The sequence below is a fragment of the Tripterygium wilfordii genome, chromosome 22, assembly GCF_013401445.1.
Source record: "Tripterygium wilfordii isolate XIE 37 chromosome 22, ASM1340144v1, whole genome shotgun sequence".
Classification (NCBI taxonomy): Eukaryota; Viridiplantae; Streptophyta; class Magnoliopsida; order Celastrales; family Celastraceae; genus Tripterygium; species Tripterygium wilfordii.
This window is the reverse complement of record NC_052253.1, coordinates 12,949,015-12,963,725: the sequence shown is the minus strand read 5'-3', so window position 1 is coordinate 12,963,725 and position 14,711 is coordinate 12,949,015. Positions and strand designations below refer to the sequence as shown.

At 44.2% G+C, this 14,711-nt stretch overlaps 1 protein-coding gene across 1 annotated transcript; it reads right to left on the bottom strand.

The window, feature by feature from the left end:
• Positions 1-10,654: 10,654 nt before the first annotated feature.
• LOC119991567 lies at positions 10,655-12,826 on the bottom strand. The gene is made up of 2 exons (XM_038837911.1): positions 11,454-12,826; positions 10,655-11,399 (listed from the first exon to the last, which is right to left on the bottom strand). Exons 1-2 carry the CDS (start codon positions 12,824-12,826, stop codon positions 10,655-10,657), a joined length of 2,118 nt encoding a protein of 705 aa, XP_038693839.1.
• Positions 12,827-14,711: the final 1,885 nt, after the last annotated feature.

Here is a 14,711-nt window from a genome sequence, read left to right as displayed (position 1 = left end):
CTCAGCATCATATTTAATCTTCGCCGGTAGAGATATCCAATGACATTCTTCGGCTCCGAGATCAAAAGCAACAATCTGTTCTTGATCAGTCTCCTTCCTTCCTATCCAATGTATGGCTCCATTTACTAGCCATGATTCGTCCTTGACACTGGTTCCAAATCCATCCTGGATGCTACGACTCCAAGTCCATTCGTTTTTCTTAAGACTATAAACCAATGATACAAGTTCATGCGGATTGTTGCGAAAGACCATTAATTTCACCACCTTATAGTCATCACCGACCAAGTCATATCCAAATCCCATTCTCCCTCCTGAATATCTACGGCCGGTGGCAAAGGGCATTAGAATTGGTATAATTTTAGCTTCTCTGGTAGCAGTGTTCCATATAATCATGTCTTTTTTTTTCTTCCGAGTAGTTATAACAACACGCAGCTACCAATCCATTGCACTAACCAATTACATTCAGGCAGCCAGTTGACAGATTTGGTTTTATCGAGCGAATCCAACTCCATTGATAAGAGTGGATCAGTTGTGTAGGGGCAATTTTCTACAATCGTTGAAAGGTCAACTTGTCTTTCTGTGGGGTCCGTTCACAACCTTGAGTCCTGCAGATTTCACAACAAAGAAAACCGTGAAAGCTCCTCAACCGGATTGGGGGGTGCCGGTCGTGGAGGCTCCGACGATCAAGTTAGAGTCTGTCGGAGGTGGAAGACCAGCTATGTTCTTAGGTGTTTTGTCTGAGTATGTTGTCTTGGGGTATTTTTCAGTATTGTGGGTCAAAAGAAAAATGTTCCATCCCCTCCCACACGAAAGAGGGGGTATTTATCAGAAAACAGGTATCAACCTCGGGAATTGTGTGCACCTTCCAGCTATTTTATTGGACCAACTTGCATGAAAGAAGTGCAACTGGAAGGTCTATCATATCGGCTGTGTCAGAGTTGACAAATACCAAAAAGTAGGATGAAGTAGTAGTGCGAAATGATCACAACAGGTGTTAACAAAGGAGAGGGTAGAATTGTGGGCGACATTCTATAAAGAGAAATATGTACGAGAGAATGTCTTACCTGGAGATATAGGTCTGTTGCACCTATAGATACTTGCTGTAGACTAGACTGATAGGAACTGCTTTACAAGAAAGGTAACTCATGCAATGGCGCTCATACGAGCTAGCGCCTACACCATGCCTTGGCGCCTACACACGGTCGCCAACACGTCAAACGTCTCGAAACCTGGTACCGTATTGCTAAGGAAAAGTCATTGTACAAATGATAAAGCAAACAGGCTGTAAAGCTATAAAGCTCCTGCAAATACATGTCAGAGAGGGTGACAGCTTTATTGTAAAACTACTGTTATGTTTACTTAGTAATGATGTAAAGATTGTATATGGGCCTCTCAGATGGGCTTTCGGATTTGGGCCTAATCGTGGTAGTCTAAGCGGGAAGACCCATATAGCTCTACTAGTTTTGTCATTATGTGCTGACGTGGTGCCACACCATTTTTGGCACCTACAATTGTCCCCCACTCTCTAAGCATGAAAACAAATTCATCTTGGAGAGTAGCGCTAGAAGAATCCTGACACTTGTTGATGCTGATGGGATACAACTCCTTTTGTTCGAAGTTTGTATAGGAGACAACCTCGTTTGTTTGAGGTTGACTAAGCTTAGAACCTCGTTTGTTTGAGGTTGTATGTAGCCAGCATGGGCGTAAGTGTGATAATAAGATTGTAGTCATAGCTGTGGCCTGAATTGGCGCTAGCATGATGACTGTAGTGGAGCTGTTGCTGTGGCCTGAGATGGCGCTAGCATGTTAACTATCTGATGTAACCGATCCATGCTTCGAAGGCGACTGCACCCACCTTTAAAAGAACACTCAATGGCGATTGCATGAGTACCAGTTTTGCTCAGTGTATCACAAGAGTTTACATAAATGAGAATGTAAAAGTTCAGCAATTCTGACTTGGTAACCATTGTTCGTTAAGCATTGGCAGGTAGCATCCTGTAATTATCTCAAGAGAAGTTAGTTACATGGACTAGAGTAGTAACAATAGCTTTAGAAGAAAAATTTGATTGCTGTTTACGTAATATGGTATGATCGTCATTGTGTTAGAACAATACCGTAAGAAATAGATACCGTATCGCGTGCCAACTTGACATGACAAGCATTTAATGTACCTGACGCGCACAGTGAAATTTTGAATATTTACTGCTTCCGTTCCTTGGGGAGCACGTTTCGATAACCGTGCGTATGATGGCCGTAAGGGCATTATGGACAATCGTACAATGCTGAAACTCAAAAATCACATTCTGAGTTTTCAAAGGAGAAACTTTCGACTGAATTCCACAGACTTCGCTCAGACTCGCTCAATACGAAAAGAAAGAGAGATCATCCCAGGACGTTCACTTTGTACTACTCGGAAGGTAATTCTCAATTCCTCCTGCCCTAAGTTATATCACTAGAATGGCAACATTCCATGTTCGAGAATCAGAAAGGGTCTCTGGTAGCAGTAGGACTCCTACCGACCAGAGTAAAGGCGAACAAGAACCCAGCGTAAATTATTCTTGGTCCGGGTCGGGGAGTTCACAGTCTGGCGGTGACAGAGTCGGCACCAGTAAGCCCGCTCATGAAAAGAAACAATCGGAGAGAAATGGTCATATTGAAGGACCACTGATACCGAAAGGGTTAAACCCTAAATCGACCTTGGCAGCAAGCGACATGGACTTCTACCGGGAGAAATACAGAATTCACTCTTCTATTGAAATCAGACCCGGGGCCGACACAGAGGGGGTTGATTTTTGAGTCCCTGGATGGACACCATTTTACCTTCTGTCCTTCAGCATAGGATTGAGATTCCCCGTTCCCAGCTTGCTTGCTAATGCTTGTAGGGTATGGCAAATGTGCCCTAGCCAATGGATGCCAAATAGCCTCAGCATTCTTCTGAGCATTCAATGCTTAGCTGAGCTGGAGAGCCTAGAATTTGGGATCGAAGAGCTGGTAGTGGATTACTATGCCAAATTAAGTGGTCCAGGGAGATTCTGCTTAGTCCGTCGGAGAAACAGAGAAGAATTGATTCTTGACACCGTCTCCAACGACCATATTGTTGAATGGAAGGACAGATATATCTTTGTCAGGGGTGCCCTGGTATTTGGGCTCCACGGGAATTTACCTTCAAACTGGGTTAAAGGAGATAGTAAGTTTCTTTCTTTATTTATTGGTTCATTACAGTCACTGAATCTTATGTATCGTTCCTTTGCAGCATCAAAGAATTTGCTGAGCAAATGGAAAAGTAGCCCCAAAGTGCTGCAGAGGGTAGAAGAATTTTACAATCTTGGAGAACGGAAAAGATCCAGAAAAAACATTCTGGTGCCCCGTAAATTAGAGAAGACGTCTCTCTGGAGATATATCAGTAAGTGTGCAATAATTGCTAAGTAAATAACTCCCGACTCATAACGAACATGCACTGAAAACTCATCCTTTAATATTACTTGTGCAGGCGACGAAATGTTTGAAAACGTCTTCGCGGATATCACCGACGCAGACGACCTCTATGAAGCTCTGCTGCAGGATGCTGAGAAGAATCAGCAGAGACAAGATACAGTTGGTGGGGGCTTTGAGGCTGCTATGCGTGCTGCAGAGGCGTCCCAAGCCAAGAAAGTTGGGGGGAAACGAAAGATAGCGGGAGAAGTACCCGAAAGAAGAGTGAAGCAAAAAGAGGATCCCACTGGTAAGGGCAAATTGATGAGCACTGGAACCAGTGAGACTAAAGGGAGTGAAAAAGAAACTGCTAATATTGGCGAAGAGGCGGAAAGGCCCAGGAAACTCCTTCACGACGCCATTGCCTCAGGACCCAGAGGTAGAGGAGGCATTCCCTACAGTACTACCGCGGTTGCATCAACGACCATTGTTCTGGATGATGGCTCAGATAACGATGAGGAGGACACAATGCCTTTGATCAGGAGGTTGCCCAACATCAGGGCAATCAGGACAGAAACTCTTGAGCCAATGGAGACTCCGGCTCCGGAAGATCGGAGGGAGTTTGACCCGACAACTGATGACTATATGGTACCAACAGTGGTATCAGAGGTTGCAAGGGAAGAAGCTATGGCCAGCGGATCCAGGACTGAATTGGCGATACCGGGCAACCAGGAAGCGGAAGACACTGCCCAAGGAAGGGAAGATATTCAACCTAGACTAAGGTTAGACGTCACGGGGAGTGAGATGGAAGAAATCTCGATATGGGTTCCCAAATCCTTAACTGTCTCTTCTGCTCCTGTACTCCCACCAGTGGGGATCAGAAAATTCGTATTCCCTGAGGATGCCAAAAAGTTGGATGCTATGCCTCTTTCTAGCCAGTTCAATTATTCAGTGGCTCACTGCTTTACTGTAAGTGTCTTAAAAAGTGCACCAATTTACTACCAGTAGTTCTCATTACTAATACCACATTGGTTGTTCTTTTGACAGGCGCTGCAGGGGGTACTCAGATCTGGCGAGAACGCCATTGACAGTTTAAGCAAGGAAAAAACTGAGAAAGAGAGGCTAGAAGGCGTGGTAAAAGATTTAGAAGAGAAATTGATCAACGCCACGTCTTCTCAAAAAGATTTAGAGTGCCAATTGATTGGTGAAAAGCACAGAAATACTGAAGTATCTGCTCAAATTGCAAAGTTAGAGGAAAAATTGAAAGATGCAGATGACCAACTGCTGCATTCAACCGAAATGTTGAGTGCATTGGAAAAGAAAGTGCACGACGACGCATACAAAGCCAACCAATTTGAGTCAAGAATTGAGCAAGCAACCAGAGACGCTAAGTATTTCAAGGACTGCTGGGAAGGAGCCACCAATCAACTGGAAAATGCTGAGGCCAAGGTGAGAACATTGGAGTCCCAAATGCAGCATCAAGCTAAACACCTAGGTGAAATCTCCAATGAAAAAGATCTGCTCAACAAGGCGTTGGCAGCGCAAACTCTAAAGACAACTGAGCAGATCGAACTGTCCAGGAAGATGGAAGAAATCTCTCTTGTCAAAATAGGGGCCATGGGAGGTGTTGGTCAAGCCGCAGAGAGGTTCAAGCTGCTAACCAGTACAAAAAGAATGAGCATCAGAAATGGGATGTAGACTTGATGCTTAAGAAGGTTGTAGTGGTGCTTGAAAATTATCAGCCCAATAGAAGATGGGTTGCAGATGAAGAAACACTTGGAGGAACTAGCACCGAAACAGACCTGGCACCTCTAGAGAGTAATACCCCTACTGATGAACACATTACCCTTGAAGCTGGCGAACCGCCAATGCCCAGCATTGGGCCGGAAGATCACTCAGTTGAAGTACCTCGCACTTCTAGTGCCGCCATTACAGGAGATGTTCCAGCTGGACCGCTAGTCCTTGGGATAAAAGCTCCCGGTTCTGAGACCGATGCTACCGTGGAAGCTACAGAGGTTGAGGTCCCAGGAGAAAATCCGTGAATTTGTTTGCCTTCCCTCTTTGTAATAATTTGTCTGAACAGTTCGGTATGTTTACGTTCTCTTTAACTAGCATCTAACTAGTATCTTTAGTAAAATAACCTTACTCTGTCCCCCAGTTTGAGTTGGACTATGAGAACCGATTTCTAAGAGGCCGACGGAAACTATTGTGAAATACGTGGCAAAAGACGAAATCTGACAAGATGGGACAGTCGGACGCAATTATATCCAACTTCAGGGAATATGGCAGAGTAAATCATAGAACAGTAAAACAAGATCTTGACTGAGAAAACTCCGAAAACTTAAATACGGGCATTGTCAGGCCAGAAATCGTTAGAATAACAACACGTGTTCCATAATACTATTGGCGGACTCAGCAGAAAATTAAATTTACGAGACTGTTACGCTCTATATATAAGGTGTATAGAGCAAAACAAAACAGAGAGTTGAAAGATAACTCAACAGGGGAATTCGGTGATATTGGTATTGCTGATCAGACTACACCGTCAGCTTCGGCAAAAACCCCTACGGGTTGCCCAGCGCTGTCGGTGAGTTTGATCAGTCGTCCCTTATATCATTGTTGCTATCAGAAAACACAAGAGGTACTATTATGTCAGCCACGCTGGCCTGGCTTCATTGCCAGTCCAGGCATCCTCTACAGAGGTAGTCTAACACTGGGAATGAGTCAGGCCAACCAGGTTGCCGTAATATCTAATCACAGGTCTGGCGACACCATGTGTCGGCGATGGTAAGCTATAATTTTATTTTTATTTTTTTTTAAAATATCTTTAAAAACTAGTCTGTATTTAATGCTTTGAGATTCGTCATACTGGGTGAACCTTTGCCCCCCCAGTGATAAAGGTGTTTTAATGGCACACGCTGATTGGAATCATTGTGAACTTACATTCAATACTGTCTTTAATTACTCAGCAACAGTTCGGAGAACTTTGCAGAATTTTCAGATTAGTTCACTTTAGAACTTTAGATACATTGGACTTCTTTGTCCATATTAAATGTTCAGGTAGAAATTTTTCCGGTTGTAAAGTTTATCTTGACCCTTGGATTACTGCAAAAGAATTAATTGCAGAATTAATTTTGGAGGTTCTCGAGAAGATGAAAAGGTAAGATACTTCATCATATAAGAACGATTTTGTTGCAGCAAGGAAATCATCCTAGCGACTATTTCTTCTTTCAACTTCTACAGCAATGGTCGCGTCCCAAAGTTCCGTCAACTCCCCATCCGACTCTGATGATCACAAGGACGTGAGTTCGTTCCTTCATCCCGACTATCGAAACCCTAACCAGTATATCAGCGACTTGAAGGAAGCGCTGAAAGCGATGGAGGAGGAGATGAAAGAGATGAAAGAAGACATGGAGGATCAAGAAGGACAAATCACAGAGCTAACCAAAGCTCTACAGACTGTTGGCTGCGCCATGCTCCAGCTGGAGGAGCTTGCGGAAACGCGAGCTATGGAGCAGAACATAGCCAAACTCCAAGATTCGCTCCTTAATCTTTCTGTTTTGATTAAGGATGCGAGAAATAAAATGAATGACAGTTTGAACATCTGGTCGTAAGGACCGTACCTTTTTTTTTGTAGTTTCGAAAATAAAATCAGAATTTTCAATATTCCTGTCTTTTATAAAGTTCTTTCAATAATACGTAAGGAACAATCAAAAAATCACGAAAACTTATCTGTAATGGCGCCTCCATGCTTTGTCGTCTCAATAGACGACTGAATCATCAACCTTCAGTACTTTTCAGCCCCTGCGCTCAAAGGAACAATCAAAGGTAGTCGATGGGACTCCCATCGACACTCCGATGCTTAAGTTAGTTCTCATATTTACACGATTGATGATATAACTTTTAAAACGACAAGGTACAAAAATAACAGAAGATTAAAGGTTTCTAGAAATGGTACAGCTTTAGATGGACAGCATTCCATGGGTGCAAGATTTCTTCTCCACTTTGCTTGCGCAGTCTGTAGGCGCCATTTCCTAGTACCTTGTGGATCAAATAGGGGCCCTCCCAGTTCGGGCCCAACTTCCCAGCATTCAGCTCCCTGGTGTTCTCGAAGACTTTCCTGAGCACAAAATCCCCTTCTTGAAATGCTCGAGTTCGAACATTCTTGTTGAAGTATTTCGAGACTTTGTCATGGTATGCGGCTGTCCGTGTGAGCGCCTGATCTCTGAGTTCATCAATAGTATCAAGCTGATCATTCAATTCTTGCCAGTTCATTTGTCCACTGAAATCTGGCAGACGGGAGTCCAGCTTCGACCGGAATAACAGCCTCGGATCCGAATGCAAGAGAAAAAGGAGTCGACCCTGTAGGCGTTCGTGCAGTAGTTTTGTAAGACCATAGTACTCCAGGTAATTCATCAACCCAAGCACCCTTAGCCTTTTCCAGACGCTTTTCCAGGGTCTTGATCAAGGTTTTATTGGAAGCTTCAGCTTGGCCATTACACTGTGGATGTCTTGGTGTTGCAAAGTCTACCTTAATTCCCCAGTTAGCACAAAACTCCTGAAATCTGTGACTCACAAACTGCGGACCATTATCCGTCACAATTTCCTTAGGCACTCCAAACCTGCATATTATATTCTTCCAAACGAACTTTTTCACATCTAGGTCTTTAATCAAAGAATAAGATTCAGCTTCAATCCATTTGGTGAAGTAATCAGTCATTGCAATGAAGTATTCCCGTTGACCTGATGCTTTGGGCAAGGGACCAACTATATCCATCCCCCATTTCATGAAGGGCCAAGGCGCCACGATGGGAGTAAGTCTTTCTGGTGGCATGTGTGGAATCGGGGCAAATCTCTGGCATTTGTCGCACCTTCTTACATAATCAAGTGCATCCGATCTCATTGTTGGCCAATAATACCCAGTAGTTAAGGCCCGATGAGTCAAACTTCTTCCTCCAGAATGATTACCACACTCTCCTTCGTGCAACTCCGCCAGCACATACTGTGCTTGCTGTGAATCCACACATCGCAACAAAGGACCTGAATACGATCTTTTATACAGCTGCCCATCATGCACTGCATACCGAGCAGCTTTGGCGACCAAACGTCTGGACTCGTTTTTCTCTGCCGGCAAAACACCATTCACTAAATATTGAACAAATGGTGTCATCCATGTTTGGCTCGAACTAACGGGGAAGACCTCACTGCCATCTGGTTTCCCTTCTTCTTTCTGATTACTGATCGACGGCCACTTCAGGTGTACCAGAGGAATTGTTTGCTCTTGGTCGGATTGAATCGACGATCCGAGATTGGCCAGTGCGTCCGCATATGAATTTTCTGCCCGTGGGATCTGAGTTATGGAAAACTCCACGAATGCTAATTGCAATTCTCTTACCAGCTCCAAATAACAAGTCATTTTGGCGTCTTTGGCCTGATAGGAACCAATAAACTGATTCACTATCAACTGCGAATCTGAATGAACCTTCAAGCTCACCACTCCAAGCTCTTTAGCTAGCATGAGACCAACAATCAATGCTTCATATTCCGCTTCATTATTCGTGGCACGGAAATCGCAACGGACTGCTCGTTGAATTATACTCCCTTCTGGAGAGATCAGCACAATTCCTAGACCACTGCCTCTAACATTGCTAGAACCGTCAACATATAAGGCCCATGCCTTTGGGACTTGATTTACCATGCAGAGCAACTCCTTGTCTGCTTCTAACTGTATTGATGGAGCAAAGTCAGCCACAAAATCCGCGAATACTTGCGACTTGATGGCAGTCCTTGGTTGATACGTGATGTCATACTCGCTGAGCTCCACCGCCCATTTGATTATCCGTCCGGACAACTCAGGTCTATGGAGTATGCTTCTTAATGGAAAATTAGTCACCACTGCAATCGAATGGCATTGGAAATACGGTCTCAATTTCCTGGCGGCCACCACCAAAGCTAGAGCCAATTTCTCCAACAAACTGTACCGGGTCTCCGCGTCTAGTAAGCTCTTACTTACGTAGTACACTGGCAACTGCCTCTTGTCTTCTTCCCTAACCAGAACTGCGCTTACAGCTACCCCTGACACAGCCAGATACACGTATAGCTGCTCCCCTGTGCTGGGTTTGGATAATAGGGGAGGGGAAGTAAGATAAGCTTTTAACTGATTCAAAGCGTCTTCACACTCTGGTGTCCATTCATAGCTAACAGATTTCTTCAAGGTAGAGAAGAAATGACAGCACTTGTCGGACGATCTGGAGATGAAGCGACTAAGGGCCGCCACTCTCCCGTTAAGTCTCTGAATATCTTTAACACAAGTTGGGGAAGAGATATTCAAAATTGACCGAATCTGATCTGGGTTGGCTTCGATTCCCCGCTTTGTGACCATATACCCGAGAAACTTTCCAGATGCCACCCCAAAAGAACACTTAGCAGGATTCAACTTCATGTTATACTTGATCAACAAATCGAAAGCTTGCTGAAGATGCTCAAGATGTTGGTCCGCAACTAAAGACTTCACCAACATATTGTCAATGTACACCTCCATGATGTCCCCCAGATGCTTAGAGAACATCTTATTAACCAATCGCTGATACGTAGCCCCGGCATTCTTCAACCCGAAAGGCATCACCTTGTAGCAATAAATTCCTCTCTCGGTTATGAAAGCCGTTTTTTCCTGATCTTCCGGATGCATTAAAATCTGATTGTACCCCGAAAAAGCATCCATAAAGCTCAACAATTCGTGGCCAGCGGTCGCATCCACCATCATGTCTATGTGCGGTAGTGGAAAGGGATCCTTCGGACAAGCTTTGTTCAAATCCGTAAAATCAATACAGACTCTCCACTTGCCATTCTTCTTTTTCACAACGACAACGTTGGCTAACCAGTCAGGGTACTGCACCTCCACCACAGAGCCATTGTCTAGTAGTTTCTGGACTTCCTCATTAATGACTAGATTCCGTTCAGGAGCAAATTTCCTCCTCTTTTGCTTGACAGGAGGATATTCAGGATTGACCTTGAGCTGATGCATCACGACTTCAGGGTCTATTCCAGTCATATCCGCATGACTCCATGCAAAACAATCATGATGCCGTGACAGGAACTGAATCAATTCCTGTCGTAGGTGAATGGGCAGCTGCACTCCAATCAGGGCTTTATGATCTGGAAAGTCAGGATGGATCTGCACTTCATCAAGCTTCTCCATTCCTGGCTCGTCTGGTTCCAGACCGGATGCCTGGTTCTGTAACTGCTAAGAGGATTCACCCTTACTCCTCATGGTGGTCCTGTAACAACTCCTAGAAGAGTGTTGATCTCCCAGGATTTCCCTAACGCCATTACTAGTGGGATAGCGCAGGATTTGATGATATGTGGAGGGTACGGCCCGTATTGCATGCAACCAAGGTCGTCCCAAAATAGCATTGTAAGTAGAGGGTGAGTCTACAACGGAGAACCGAGTCTGCTTGTTCAACCCTGGGGCATAAATGGGTAACACCACTTCTTCCAGCGAATGACTTACCTCACCGTTGAACCCGATGAGTGTTGTGGACTTCCGCAATATTAGAGTCTCATCTAGACCCATTCCTCTATAGGCGGCCAAGAACAATACGTTGGCCGAACTCCCGTTGTCAACTAGGATTCGCTTCAAGTTAATGTTCGCAACCTGAAGTGTGAGCACCAGAGCATCGTGATGCGGATGTAGCAGTTGGGTAGCTTCATCGTCGGTAAAGGCCATCACTTGGTTAGTGAAAGTTCCCACTGATCGAGCCAGTTTAGCAGCTGGGTTTGCTGCTTCCTTCTCGTGTTTCTTGGCAGAAGTATGGGACAGCCCGCTAATCTCGGATCCTCCGGAAATTACGCAATAAGTAGCGGTAACTGGCGGTGGCGGTGGTAATGCCTCTGGGTCGCCAACTTTCCTCTTTTCCCAGATAGCCTTAGCACGCTCAGATAACAACTCTCTGAGATGCCCTTTTTTCAGCAAGTAATCCACCTCATACCTAAGGCCCCGACAATCAGGAGTCGTATGGCCAATATCCTAATGGAAGTCGCACCACTTTTTAGGGTCTTTCCACCCTTCAGATTCCTTCTTGGGAGGCCATTTCACATCGCTACCCATCTTCCTCAAGATTTGTACAGCCTCGACTTGATGTATTTTCAGAGGATACTCTGGACAGTTTTTTGCATAATCTGATGCTCCGGACCTGCGAGAGCGCCAGTTACTACTAGGTTCGCCAATGGCAGGCGATTCTTTCCGAGGACGCTTGTCCTCTCGTTTCTCTTGCTTAGGAAGGTTGGATGGCTTTCTCCTGGCATCTTCCTCCCACCGAACAAACACGGTAGCTTTAATTAGAGCTTCTTCATAGCTCTTAACATCACACTTCGTGAGCTCCTCATAGAATTCCCCATCGGGAAGCAAGCAACTTCGGAGCGCTTGAATTGCGGTCCCCGGATCGCAACAAGGTATCGACACCTTCTCCGTGTTGAACCGGGAGAGGAAATCACGGAGGGACTCCCCCACACGCTGCGGCAATCGATACAGGTCATCCGAACACTTATGAATTTTACGGCTGCTGGAGAACTGCACCATAAACGTCTCCACTAGCTTTTCGAAAGAAGCAATGCTGCCGTTAGGTAAATTTATATACCAACGAAGAGCAGGACCAGTAAGAGTAGACCCGAACCCTTTGCACATACATGTCTCGTGCATGCCATATGGTATGGCGATAGCTCCCATCTTCAATTTATAATGGGCTACATGATCCTCGGGGTCGTCAGTCCCATTGTATAACTTCATGTTGGGGACGCTGAACCTGTGAGGCAGATCTGTCTGGTATATACTCTCTACAAATGGCGACCCCATATAGCAGTTGGCGTTAATTTTAGCCGAAGCAGGAGGTGCTTTGGTCAATTTATCTATGTCTCCCCGCAATTCGAGAATCTGCTTGGCCATCGCCGCTTGAGCGACTGAAGCTATAGTGGGCCCTGCGAAAGGTGCAGCAGGGAAACGTGGTGGCCGTGGGTGCTTACTCCCCGGAGAAGCAGTCAGGTCTACTGTAGCATCCCTATAGACATTCTGCGGAGTTTCTTCCGTCATAGGGTATTTACCCCTCGAGGTGGAAACATCATACCCGCCAGGGGTGGTGCTGGGAACAAACTGAGCACTCAAAGGATAAGGTAAAGGGTCACTAGGTGGTGGTGTTTGTTCTAGACGGGGAAAAGGTGGTATTTGAACTGAAGTAGGATCATTGACCTGAGAAGCACTCTGACTTCTCAGCTGTGACACTTCCTCACGGAGTGCTGCGTTGTCGCTCGACATTGATTCTAATCGCGCATCCGTTTGCTGTTTGTTTCTTGACATATCTTCTCTCATGGCTTGCATGAGTTCTAACAGCTGGCTGTTGGTAACATCGCTGGTTTCAGTCATTATGAAAGGTTGTCATAAAATCTCTTTGGCTCAACACTTGTAAAGAGCCCCCTATCTGGCGCGCCAAATTGTAGGGGCAATTTTCTACAATCGTTGAAAGGTCAACTTGTCTTTCTGTGGGGTCCGTTCACAACCTTGAGTCCTGCAGATTTCACAACAAAGAAAATCGTGAAAGCTCCTCAACCGGATTGGGGGGTGCCGGTCGTGGAGGCTCCGACGATCAAGTTAGAGTCTGTCGGAGGTGGAAGACCAGCTATGTTCTTAGGTGTTTTGTCTGAGTATGTTGTCTTGGGGTATTTTTCAGTATTGTGGGTCAAAAGAAAAATGTTCCATCCCCTCCCACACGAAAGAGGGGGGTATTTATCAGAAAACAGGTATCAACCTCGGGAATTGTGTGCACCTTCCAGCTATTTTATTGGACCAACTTGCATGAAAGAAGTGCAACTGGAAGGTCTATCATATCGGCTGTGTCAGAGTTGACAAATACCAAAAAGTAGGATGAAGTAGTAGTGCGAAATGATCACAACAGGTGTTAACAAAGGAGAGGGTAGAATTGTGGGCGACATTCTATAAAGAGAAATATGTACGAGAGAATGTCTTACCTGGAGATATAGGTCTGTTGCACCTATAGATACTTGCTGTAGACTAGACTGATAGGAACTGTTTTACAAGAAAGGTAACTCATGCAATGGCGCTCATACGAGCTAGCGCCTACACCATGCCTTGGCGCCTACACACGGTCGCCAACACATCAAACGTCTCGAAACCTGGTACCATATTGCTAAGGAAAAGTCATTGTACAAATGATAAAGCAAACAGGCTGTAAAGCTATAAAGCTCCTGCAAATACATGTCAGAGAGGGTGACAGCTTTATTGTAAAACTACTGTTATGTTTACTTAGTAATGATGTAAAGATTGTATATGGGCCTCTCAGATGGGCTTTCGGATTTGGGCCTAATCGTGGTAGTCTAAGCGGGAAGACCCATATAGCTCTACTAGTTTTGTCATTATGTGCTGACGTGGTGCCACACCATTTTTGGCACCTACAAGTTGGATTCAATTCGAGAATCAATTGCTGGGTCTTGGAACTAATTAGCATATGCATGTTGATGAAGCAAGCATCCTCCTCCATAAGAGATTTCCATGGCTTCGACACGCTTTTGAAGCGCACAAGGCTCTTCACCTGTAGTGGACTGAGTATGTCCGTGATCAATTCATTAGGGAGATAATAAGTGGACATATTTATTTTAGGTTTGATTTAAACATTACTTACTGTGTTGTTTTTAAGGGCTTGCTGTGATATATATATATATATATATATATATATATATATATATATATATATATATATATATTAAGTTTGAAGGAGTGCAGAGTCCAATTTGGACTCGGTTATATAGTAAATTTCAATCAAATTAAGATTTTATTTCAAATTAGGATTCTATTTTGACCATTCCAATTAGGATTTCTATTAATTCAATATAATTTAGTAGATTCTTGTTATTCTAGAAGAGAATCATATTAAGCCTTATTATATGGTATAATGTTTGATATCTCCATATATATAATGATTCGGTGCAGTGTATACATATAATGTTTGATATCTCCATATATATAATGATTCGGTGCAGGGTATATATATATGTATACGTAGTTTGAAATACATTTGTTCCAATGATAAATATCATATTAAGTAATATATACTCCATCAGCAATATTCCTTCAGAGTTAAATTAATATCTTTATGATCGTAGGATTCCTCTACCAGCAAGCTTGTACGACGTTCAGGACTTTAAGGATAGTGTTGAGGTGGGTGTCTTGAGAGGATGTCTATGTATTAGTATCAGTAGTTATCACAAGGGAGATTATGATATATGGGTGATGA